At 35.4% G+C, this 12,411-nt stretch overlaps 1 protein-coding gene across 2 annotated transcripts in view; it reads left to right on the forward strand.

Annotated features, from left to right (window-relative positions):
- Nucleotides 1-12,411, forward strand: part of Abca12 (ATP binding cassette subfamily A member 12) — a 162,293-nt gene that overhangs the window by 79,831 nt on the left and 70,051 nt on the right. For both annotated transcript variants that reach the window (XM_076866065.2, XM_076866066.2), the window contains exons 10-14: nt 3,110-3,228; nt 4,377-4,483; nt 9,980-10,236; nt 10,327-10,439; nt 11,666-11,790. In XM_076866065.2, coding sequence (XP_076722180.2) covers nt 3,110-3,228; nt 4,377-4,483; nt 9,980-10,236; nt 10,327-10,439; nt 11,666-11,790 — 721 coding nt within the window. The remainder of the gene's footprint in view (nt 1-3,109; nt 3,229-4,376; nt 4,484-9,979; nt 10,237-10,326; nt 10,440-11,665; nt 11,791-12,411) is intronic.

Genomic DNA, 12,411 nt, shown 5'->3' on the forward strand with positions numbered 1-12,411 from the left:
GAATTCTGGTCAGGAACAAGAAGTTCTGGGGTGCTGTTGTGCGATAGGATGACTATAGATGATTATCTCCTGCATACTGCAAAAAGCTAGTATGTTTTCATCATGAAGAAATGATCAATGTTTTGGGAGATATGTTTAACCTAACACAATGTATACATGTATCAAAATATCGTATAGTATCCCATAAATATGTACAATTTTTGTTTCCGTTAAAAAACAAATCAACTCCTAATAAGAAGGAAGAGTAGAACTTATTTTTAACTATTTATTTTTTTTTCTAAAATAGCATCCAAGTAGTTGCTTAGAAACTTGCTATGATTTAATGAAAAGGTCTCTGACTCAGAGTAAAGTCTAGGCAAAATCCTTGCATAAACAAGCACTTCCTGTCTCTGGGGCCATCTCCTTCTTCCTCCGTGGTGGCTGACCCAGTTCTTCTCCCAGAGCGACTTAGTCCTTAGACAGCTTCCCATAGGCTGCCATGTTTCAAATACATAGGTCTTTGAAACACACTCCCCATATAGCCATCAAAAATAAGAATTTTTAAAACCACCTTTTAAGTTGAACTAGGTAGATGCTTATTGCTGACACCGGGTGTCTTTATCAGAGCCTGGAAGCTCCCTAGCCTTGACAGTGCCAGTGCCTCAGCCTTCCCATTCCACAGCAAATGAAGTTAGCTCTGACAGCTGGCTGACAGTTTATTAGGAAGAACTCAATACTTTTAAGATGGCTCTTATTGTGATTGATGAAATTAAGGGATTTCTTATCTTCAGACTTCCTTTCTACTCCCTACTTAAAAATAATCACAGAGTAGCAATAGTGACACATGTTAAAAGAATAAAAGTTTTTTTTTTTTAAGAAATCTACTCAAAAATATTTTTCCTCATGGCTCCATCATTATTTTTGTTTTATTAATTGTTTTTCTGTGTGTGGGGTGTCAAGCATGTGCTCATACACCACTCACCTTTTATTGTAAGAACTCTTGGGAGTTAAGATTTTCTATCAAGAATATGTTTTAAAAACTCATGGGATGTTTGTGCCAAAATAGTGGAATCTTAAATTTTGTAGTATGTTAAATTCATTCTCAAAAATCTTGACAATCAAATGTTCTTTATAAAACTAAAAGAAGGACTTGGATGATATTGCAAGGTCACTTCAAGCCAACTGTTCTTTATTCTAGTCTTAATAATAACCTTGGGAATCTGTTGGTTCAGTCCATCTGAATATTTAGGCCAGTATTTTGCTGATAAGCACTACACCCTGCTGGAACTGGCTCTGGAATGTAATAACTGCACCAGAGCAAAACAAACACAAAAGAAGGAAGGGTAGTACTGAGAAGGACAAGATAAGGAAAGAGAGAGAGAGATAAGGGAGGACCATCTCTGAGACTGGATCAACCTACCCCACACGTGCCCTGCAGAGATGCCTCATTGGTCTCTTTTCAGATAAATAGCCAATATCTCTGCCGCTTCCTAAAAAACTCACTTATGTACTCATTCACTCAGTCACTAGTAACTCAAGTCTGTGATGTACAAAAGACAAATGCTAGGTGTTCTATGACCGGGATGGTGGCGGGATGAGCAAGGACTGGGATACAACATTAAATGGATCATTCTTCCAAGTTGTTCACAGGGAACATAAGTCTATCTTGAAACCTATATTCTTTATTATACCAAGTAAAACAAATGGATTATCTCCCCAAAAAGAAAATAGATGCAGAAAATTTATAATTATGGTCCTAATTCCACTTGTTTCTTCTTTATATTCTGGATTCTCAAATTGCATCTTATTTTTATCTTTAGGATCTTCTTTCTGAGATTGCTTTTCATTTCCCTCAAGGATCTTAAAACTATTGAATATTCCAAGACACTGGCTCAGGGCTTTTTGTCTTAGGACAGTGCTTAGGACAGTGCTATTGATCATTATAGCCTTGAATTGACTTGATTTGACTTGACTCACTGATTTTATGATTGGAGCAACAAGAAACTTAGCTATATAGAGACATGACTTGGTATTATATGGTTACCCTATACAACAAGGTTAGTTTTGTTATCTAATACATGCCTATGGGGTTTTTATATTTATAATGTGATATAGAAATTTCCCTGATAGATGATTTATTTTATTTTGGCCAGAAAATAAAATTCTTTAGTCTAAGAATATACTGTTCTGTCCTTTATTTGTGAATTGACAAACGGCATTAATTATCTATAAAGAAGCATTGATAAATAATGAGACAGTCTAAAAGCTAAGACAACCAGGTATAGTATTATCCAGAGTCTCTAGTGAAGGAGATGCTTAAGTAAAAGCAGAAGGCTTTTGGAATAAGTGCTTTATTTTTTTTTAATCTGGAGGTTATGAATTGTATTTAATGAGAGTCATTCCTATGACCACTATGCAGTGCTCTCATGGCTCATTTAGAGACTTTTCCTGCCATTGAATCATTTTGTTTTTAAAGTTCCTCAAGGATTCAGTGTTGTTAATCCACATCTAAACACAGTGAGGTTTCTTTGATATTAATGCAAACATTTTTCTATATTCACTAGCTACGCCAGGGTAACTCTCTCACTAATATTATAACATCTAAGTTAAACATCCGATAGGACTAGTTGATTTGCATACTGTGCAGTTTGATTCAAAGCAGATGACCACCAAGTCAGACATCAACATTTCTTCTATCTTAACTGTACACAAAATTCAACAGTAGACATTAAAGGAAGAATTTACAATATAGAGAGGTAGCCTCCCAATTGAAGTGACAGGCTATACATCACGCACACATATGTGTTCTCTGAGGCACATATGTCTCAACCACCTTTGGCTGTCCTCAGATGGCAAGCAATTTGAAAGGAAAGCAGAAAGATGTTAATTTGAAGTTAAATATTAAAATAATTAAACATAAAGACTATTCTCATGTAAAAAGCAAGTGCTCAGCATATCCTGAGTAATGCTGCCCTTGGGCACTTGGGCTAGATCAGGCAGGATGAGCACATTCCTGGTGTTCTGATACCATCAACCAAAGCCAAGACACCCAGAACTAACATGACCTCAAGGAATGGCCTCGCTTTTTGTTTAGATGACTTAACGGATATATTCTTTCCAAATTCTATAGGCTCCTAATCCTGGAAAACTTTGAAGATGCCATCTTAAATATATCATCAAATAGTCCTTATTTTCCCTACTTGGCCTGTGTGAGAAATGTGACTGACAATCTGGCCAGGGGATCACCAGGTAATACTCTTCTTAACAGTGAAACTCTGCTCCTCGTTTCTGTTTCTGTTCTTAACTATTAAGTTCTTTAAAACATCGGCTTATGAAAGAAAAATTTTTTAAAAAAACTTAATATGTATTTGTTTTAGTATGGGGGTTTAATATCTGAAGGGAGGATGTAGTCCTACCATTATATTAATGTAGCTGCTATTAGGGCATCTGGTCAACCAGACAAATTTTAATATAATGGCCATTTACTGGATAATGCCACAATGGCCACCTGAATAAACTTTTCCCACTGTCCAGAATCTTTAGGTACTCCTATAACCCTTCATAACATTTTCTATGCCCTTTATAATCTTAGTCATTAAAACATAACAAGGGGGCTGGGGCTGGGGCTCAGTGGTAGAGCACTTGCCTAGCATGTGTGAGGCACTGGGTTTGATCCTCAGCACCATGTATAAATAAGTGAATAAAATAATTTTTTTAAAAAATAACAAGAAGTGATAATGCAGAGTTCCAAAAACAGGTGTAATTGACATAAAACAAAGAAATTTTGTGGCAGACTATTTTTACTTTCTGCCTTCATACATTTTACTTTCCATTTTCTGCCTAATGGGCAACCAGGAAGTTTGTAATTAAATCAAACATTCTTAATTTTTATAGGAAAAAAAACCATGTATTTTCTTACATTTTCCAGGGAATACACATTCTTTTTTCCTACACCAAAAAATATTTTTGAGATTTGATAGCAAGCAACACATATTTAAGCTTTGTCTTTGTTTAGCTGGCATGAATTAATCAAGGTTGGTAGGGCATATTTATCACAGTGATTATATGACCTGTTCTCCCCAAAATGCTTCAACTGAATAATATATTCAACTCAGAAATAAGAGCATATTTAGTTCACAGAGAGTCAAAACCAGGTAGCACCTTTGCTGGAAATATTTTTATCTCTAAGCAGAATATCCATGAATATTTTAAAAATAATGAACTCTATAGTCCACATGGTTGTAGGAAAGGTTAAATTTTCACTCATCTTATATTTAGATTGAACTAGGCTATTATCATAAAAAAATCTAGTAATAAATCAGGATAAAGGTGTCTTTCAAATGTACTTCCCAAGTAACCTTACGATTCATATAAAATAACTCTTTTTCCCTCTACAGAAAATCTGAAGCTTCTGCAGTCCACAATTCGATTTAAAAAATCTTTTCTCCAAAATGGTTCCTATGAGGATTACTTCCCTCCAGTTCCTGAAATTCTAGAATCAAAAGTAAGTCATGAAAGAAAAAAAGTTCATCAACACTTGCTATGATATTTGATGAGATACTTTTAGTTTAAGTTTTAAGTCTTCGCAAATAACAATCCTATTTTGGCTCTAGATTTAGGCTGGAAAAAGAAAGGTGACAATAGTGTTTGGTTTATGTAATGTCTTCATTTTTAATTGGTGAATATATCTATATGAAATGATCCATAAGAGCCTAATATAGTATTTACATGCATAAAGGAATGAGTAGTAATATAGTTATTTTGTTAAGCTTCATAATTTGAAGAAGGATTCATAATATGATTTCTTTGATATATCTTTGGTTCTTAAGTCTGCAAGAGTAGATTTCAAAGCTGTTTTGACTTCAGTGTACAAAAACCTTAAAAGTTGACTCACTTATCTGTATTGCTGTCATCATAAGCAGAAACCAGTAAGTCATAAAAAAGTATGACATTAAAGAAGAGTGAGAAGTGACCAAAAACACTTAAAGCTCCTAAATTTAAATAAGTTCATCCTTTTTTTCCTTATTGTTCTTTTCTTAGCTCATGCATATAGTACACAAGTTATCATGAAATTCACTTTATTTCTTAAATAACCCTATTAAGTTTTGGAAACAGCTTTCCTAGTAAGAACAGCAGTTTAATTGGATTTATGTAGCCAAGGATAAAGTAAAATTAGAACTAGTGTATTCAGGGCAAGCGAGATGATTTGCTGTATACTCAACATAGTATAATTAAGCAGGCATGCAAAACGTTATGTCCATGTATATTACAAATAAATATGCTCATTAGATTACCTGCCTTTTAGACCTAGTCTTCTACATGAATCAAAATTTCTAATGTACTTAATTTAGCATTATCTTAATTTGTGCAAATGAGAAGGAAGTTAATGCATTCATCTAACAAATTCCTACTCATTCTTCAAGGACAAGTTGAAATGTCACTCTTACAATATTAAAGTATAACCCTTCCCCTATTTTTGAGCCAGGATAATGACTTTTTCATATATGCTCCTATAATATTTATCCATTTATTCTTTTCATCTATCATCTGTGCTCCCTAATCTCTAACCCAAATGTACTTATAAACAGTCTAATGTGGAGGAGATGGAAAAACAGAGAGCAATTATAGCCCAGTGAGATAAGTTACTTGTGGTATGTGGATGGACAGAACTCTGTGTATGGAGATGGGATATTCAACTCCGATTGTAGGGTATAGAGATGAAAGAAGAAATTTTGTAGAGGAACTAATGCTTATTTTGAGTTTTGAAGCCTTACAGTCTTCACAAAGTCATGCATCCCAGACACAGAGACTGGATTTGTGAGAAGTCATAGTCACAAGCCTGAAAGACAGGTATAGGTCACCCAGAGTCATGAGTCCACTTGGAGTAAAATGTACCTATGGGAGAGGCAGGGAAAAGGGAGTGTGGAGTGATACCAAGTCCGGGTCGAAAAGACCTCTTTCTGCTAAGAGAGTTAGAATTTGATTTGAAAGCTGTGATCTCTATCAAAAAGAGATCTCTCTGGGAGACATATAGAGATTGGAAGAAAATTCAGTAGGCTACGTTGGCAATAATCTAAACACAGAGAGAGGGCCTGCACAGCATCTATGGAAGAGAATAGAAGGAAGAGACAGTTTCAAGAGTGATTTAGGACGTTGTGGCAGCTAATGAGATTGAGACATAAGAAAGAGGAGTCTCCAAGGGCAGATTTCTGGCCTTAGGAACCTACCACTTGGCATTAAAGTTTGTTGTAACAAGGGTCTATTTCTTCACTAAAGCACAAACTCTTAGGAAATCATGCTTTCTTTATCTCTAAATCCTCACAAACTAGCAGATTTGACTTGTGAATTTATGAACAAATGAGAATGTTTAAAGTAATTAACACTAATGATAACATTGTGATTCCTGGGCAGCTACTCATTGCAGTTCTTTACTTGGGAAGTAACCAGGTTGCCCAAGATACACAGTAGAGAAATAGAAACTGTATATCCTTAGCAATTTTTTATACTGATGGAATGGGATTGGGGCTAAGAACAATTTTCAACATTATCCACAGTTTGAATGTAATGCTCTTCTTGAGTGTCAAAATCATGAAAAAGTTCTAGAAATAAACAGTAATCCTTGTCCTTTAGTTAGAAAATCCATGTCATTTATAACATTTGAAACTGAAAAAAATCCCCTCAGTCCTAGACCATGTCCATGAGGAACATTATCAGATCTGTCCCTTTATTGTGGTATTCCCAGCATCTGGCACAGAGTGGAACACATGGAAAATGCTCAGTACGTGTCATTGAAAAATGAAGATCACCTCCTACTGTGGCTGTTGTTTCTTCCCTGCTCTGTCTACCCTGTTAATCAGCATCCTCATTGCCATGGTCAGTTAGGGCCCATATTCCAAAACTTTATTCATGGCAGTCTTAAGACAATCCTTTAGAACCTCCAAAATTCCAAATGCCTGCCAGCCATTGGTGACTTCTGCTCCCAGCCTTCCGTTCTAGTAGGAACACGGCTGCTCCTGAGCTTGTGTTCTTTTCTCCCGTCATCGTCTGCTTTCTCTCTCCAGTCCCTTTAACAGGCATGAGAACTTCCTCAGTGGAAAACTATGAGAAAAATGAATATTCCCTATATTGGGTGTAAATACAGATAACACACTATTTTTATTGTAATGCCATTAATTTTTTGAATAGGCCCCCATCTCCCTTCCATTTATGCACAAAGAGCCCAGGAATGTGGCCACTTTACTGTTTTATGCCCATGACTTTGTGAGGTCAGGTCAATACAAATTTTGATTCAGATGCATCTGGGAACACCAGGCCATGGGGAATTCCATTAGAAATGGACTTGGAGTTAGTTATGGATCATTGCCTGATTATAGGCCTGAACACCTGTTTGTGATAAAGGACTCAGGGCCTCTTCTTGAATCTGTGGCAATAATTCACTAAACTTATATTGATTATTGATGATTCATTAACCTTCAAAAATGTAATACATGTATTGTTCTTAGGATGAAGTAGTAAATAGTGATGAGTACTAAAAGATCATAATGTTGCTCCTTGGTGGATGTTCTTCTCAGTGCATTTCATATTATCGACTCTGATTTATACTCTTATTTCAGAGAACCATTCAGAGAACCAAGCCTACTCCCTGAATGTGGCTAGATTTCCAATTTCTCCTATAACTTTTATCTCATCGATTCAGGACTATACTGTGAACTGTAGTTTCCCATACTTGTATTTCAAACCTGTGATTAAAAAAATGTATTTCAGTCTTTACTGAAATTGTTCAGATTTGCCACTCCCCCAAAATTCAATTAAAACAGATATATTGAGCCCCTGACACTTATACATTTATTTATAAAACAACCAAAAGAATGGAACCCAGAGAATGTTGCATAGAAATTTATCTCCATTTCATTGGTGAGGTCTCATCATATTTGAAAAAAATCAAAGGACGGAGTAGCATGACAACTATGTAGTCACAACTGGGAGAATGACTGTGTCTATTCCAGAATGGAAATTTTCTCATAGAAATAGGACTAGTAAGTAGAATTTCCATACATATTGAAACTATTTCAGATAGCTCAAAGCCAGAAGTCAATTATAATATGAAATATGATGGAAAATGAGCCTTCAATATTTGCTATCTGAGGTGATCAATGACTAATTTAAGTGATCTTCGCTTAGTTATTATAAACCTCTCATTAAAAAAAAGTCATATGGAATGAAATATTCCCAAATCTATGCCTATACCGAGAAGTTCAACATTTTTGTCAAAAATGGAACTTCTGATTGGAAACTAAGGTTCAAGGAATGACACATGTATTTTATTCTTTAGACATTGTTCCAATTTATTTGCCTTCTTAAAAAGAATAGCTCTAGGGTAGTTTCCAAGTAAAACAGAACTGACTTTCCCAGAGGCAAATTCTATTTTCCCTCAGGATGTATGACTTGGGAGTATATCCTTAGAATACATAGAAAAGAGTGTACTGCAGAGAGGAACAGAGTCGATAGCTTAGAGACTTGTTTGATTTCCATCTTTCTCCTTTTCCTCTGGGCTTAGAACTTCAAGCCCTTTAAAACACTTCCATAGGACAAAAGCACTTAGTTTCCCTTATGCCATTAGAGGGCAGATGAGAATGTCAATAACAGTGCCAACACTTCTGAAGAATCAGGTGTATTCCCATCTACATTTTAAATATGGTCTCATTAGAATGCATGTTATTCTCAACACTGCAGCTTAGGAAAGTCTTTTTAAATTTTTTGTCCATTAATTTTTATCATAATAAAATATCATATATAATATTTTTATCAGCCATTTTAAACTATGTAATTCAGTTGTGTTGATTCCACTCACATTGTTGTGCAGCTGATCTCCAGAACACTTTTTGTCTTGTAAAACTGAAATTCCAAAGCTGTTAAAAGCTCTTCATTTCTCCGATGCCCCACTTTCTTCTCTGTGTGAATCTGACTGTTCTAGGTACCCATGTGAGTGGAATCTTAGTGTTTGCCTTTTGTGACTGGGTTATTATACTTAGTATAGTACCCTCCAGGGTCATTCATGTTGCAGCATGTGAAAGAATTTCTTTCCTGTTTAAAAAAAAAATCTCATAAGATATATGTGTATTTCCACCATTTTGTTTAACCATTCATCTGTTGATGAACACTTGATTTGCTTCTACCTCTTGGCTATTGTGAATAATGCTGCAGTAAGCATGGGTGCAGAAATATCTCTTTCAGACCCTGCTTTCCATTCCCTGAGGTATGCACCCAGAAATGGAATTGCTGGATCATATGGTAATTCTATTTTTAGTTTTGTGAGGAGCTACTATGCTGTTTTCTACTGTGGTGGCACCATTTTATTTTGCTTTTCTACCAACAGTTCGAAAGGGTTATAATTTCTCCACATCCTCATCAATACTTATTACTTTCTGCTGTTCTGATCATAGCCATCCTAGTTATGAGGGAAAAAAGGCCTTTTTCTTTTCTTTTCTTTTTTTTTTTTTTTCTTTTTTTGGTACTGGGGATTGAACCCAGGACCTTGTGCATTTGATGCAAACACTCTACCAACTGAGCCATATCCCCAGCCCCCCAAAAGACCCTTTTTAGAGTTTCAAACCAAATCTACTTTCTGTCTTTGCACATGATTTAAAATACAAATTATAATATAAAATTAATCAAATTATGATTTCAACTGAATAAAACCCAATTATTTATTTTCCCTCATTTTTTTCTTTTTCTAAACTACGTTTTTTTATACCTATGAATCCACAGTTGAGAAAGACAGGTCTAATAGGCCCAAAGGTTTTATGAAATTCTTAAGAGAACAATAAACTTGAATGACAGAAAACAGTACTTTGTAATAAAATTAATTTCAGATGCCAACAAACTAAACACACATGCAGAATATTTTTAAGTAAATCAACTCAGGTTGCTTATTCACATCTACAAAATATGTAGAATAATGTAATTAATCTGTTTTCCACTCTTTTCCCATTTTTGAAAGCTGTCTCAACTTCGAAACTTGACCGAACTTCTTTGTGAATCAGAAACTTTCAATTCGTTAGAGAAATCATGCCAGCTCTCTAATATGAGCTTTGGGAGTCTATGTGAAGACAGTGCGTTTCACGTGCAACTTCTGGAAGCAGCAGAGTTGGGCACCGAAATAGCAACCAGCTTACTGTACCATGACAATATCATATCTGCAAAACTGAGGGACTTGCTGACGGGGGATCCAAGTAAAATTAATTTAAATATGGATCGGTAAGTTTTTCTATTGTCTTTTCCCTTGGTGAAATCCTTTCTTCAAATACTGTTATGCCTAGTTGAATCTCTTCTTCTACTTTGTTCCAGGTTCCTGGAAGAGGCGTTGCAAATGAATTACTTGGAAAATATCACACAGTTAATACCGACCATAGAGGCCATGCTGCATGTCAATAACAGTGCAGATGCTTCTGAACAACCAGGTGTTTCCCCATCCATATTTTAAATGCTGTCTTATTAGAATGCATGTGATTCTCATGCTGCAGTTTAAGAAAGGCTTTTTTGAAGTTCCCAACAAAACCTACTTTGCTATCTAGCCTTACAAAGAAGAAACCTGAAGATTTCAAATGTGGTTACTTGTCTAAAGCAAACACACAGAAAGCTAGCAGAGAAAGGAAAGAGGGGAATTTGATTTTGTGGCAAAGAGATCTTCAAAATTTAACTAGTTAGACCGTTCACCTTTTGTTTCTCTGATATATTAAAGTGCATGAGGTAGTCAGCGGCATGAGCAAAGATGAGATTTATTTGCTTCTTTGAGAATAATCTGATTAAAAAATAAAAAGATGCACTGCTGTCTGCAGAAATCTCAATTCGGAACTTTCTATTAGTATTCTGAGCATGATGCACCATGCAATACATTTCTCCTTTGCATAATACCTCAATACTGAAAAGAAAGGCAGTCTGCATCTTGGACAACAGGCAGCCACAAAATTGGAAGGGCACTGAGTCCAAAAATAAAGGAGGTATATTTGCATGAGGGATACTTAATAAAATAAATTGAAAGGCATCTGCAGAACAGAGATCACAATCTGCTAAAGTAAAATCATAATATTGTTTACTGTGCCTTGAATGACCCAGATATAAAATAGTTATAATCACTGACCTAAAAAAAAAATGGAATTAAACACATTCTATTTTAAAAGGAGATAGGAATTGTGAATCCCCTTTGTAAGCAAACTGTAGTGTGCTAGGAAAAGCTAAGGAAAAATACTCTGTAGCATCAGATTTATCCAACTTTGTCCTAACTTGACAATACCCTAGCACCCCAGGTTAAAGAGTGTCTTGAATTTGTGTGATGTTTTAAATCAAATGGAGAGAAATTTATTTACTGTATTAGGTGATCAAACTCTGTGAACAAACCATATTTTCCTCGAATCAACTTTCGGTTGTTGACACCTTAGAAAAATTTATAACCCAGAGCAATCTGTTAGCTTGAGTTAATGATATCATAATAAGAACAAGCCTACATCAGATAGAAATAGATCTTAAAGCTGCTAAGTTTGCCTAAGCCAGGAAAAGTCTGTTTCTGATAAGGCAGGTGTGATGAATATGCCTTGTTCTAGGAGCCTTCTCCATGATGGTGTGGTTACAATGAATGACATTACAACTGACATGTGAGTGGTGTGTATGTGTGTGTGTTGTCTTGCAGATCAGTTAATAGAAATGTTTAAAAATGTTGAAGAACTGAAGGAAGAACTGAGGAGAACAACAGTGATGTCCAACACAAGTATTGACAAGTTACTGGCCATTCCTATTCCTGATAACAGAGCTGAGGTGGGCCATGATTTGTACTTACATGCAGTTTTAAGATGTTTAAATCACAGTCTTCGTTAAGTACTTATCAGTAAAATGCTGAGAGATTGCATGCAAATGTGGTGAATTTTCCATGAAAAAGGTAAAATGGTAGGCCTACCTAATTTCTTAAATTTAATTTTTAATTGACACATTATGCATATACACATCTATGGGGTACTGTGTGTTAAATACACACACACACACAAAAGGCATAGTGATCAAATCAGGTAATTCCCATCTTCTTAAACATTTGTCATGTGTTTGGAGCCTTTAAACTCCTCCCTTCCAGTTCTTTATAAAATGTATAATAAGTTGTTGTAAACTATAGTTGCTCTATGGTATGCAGAACATGGAACACATTCTACCCATCCCACTGTGTTTTAGTGGTTATCCTACCTGCCCCTCCCTTTCCTCCTCTCTACCCTTCCTACTGGACAGTCTAATTGTTAAGTGAAGACAGAAGGGAAATTCTAAAGCAAGAATATTCTTGTGTATTCTTTTCCTTTTATTTTTATTTATTCTTCTTCTCGCTACCTTCATTCTCTCTTTTTCTTTCCCCCTCAAATGGCTTTCTTAAACAATTGATGTCATCAATAATTA

The sequence above is a fragment of the Callospermophilus lateralis genome, chromosome 9, assembly GCF_048772815.1.
Source record: "Callospermophilus lateralis isolate mCalLat2 chromosome 9, mCalLat2.hap1, whole genome shotgun sequence".
Taxonomy (NCBI): Eukaryota; Metazoa; Chordata; class Mammalia; order Rodentia; family Sciuridae; genus Callospermophilus; species Callospermophilus lateralis.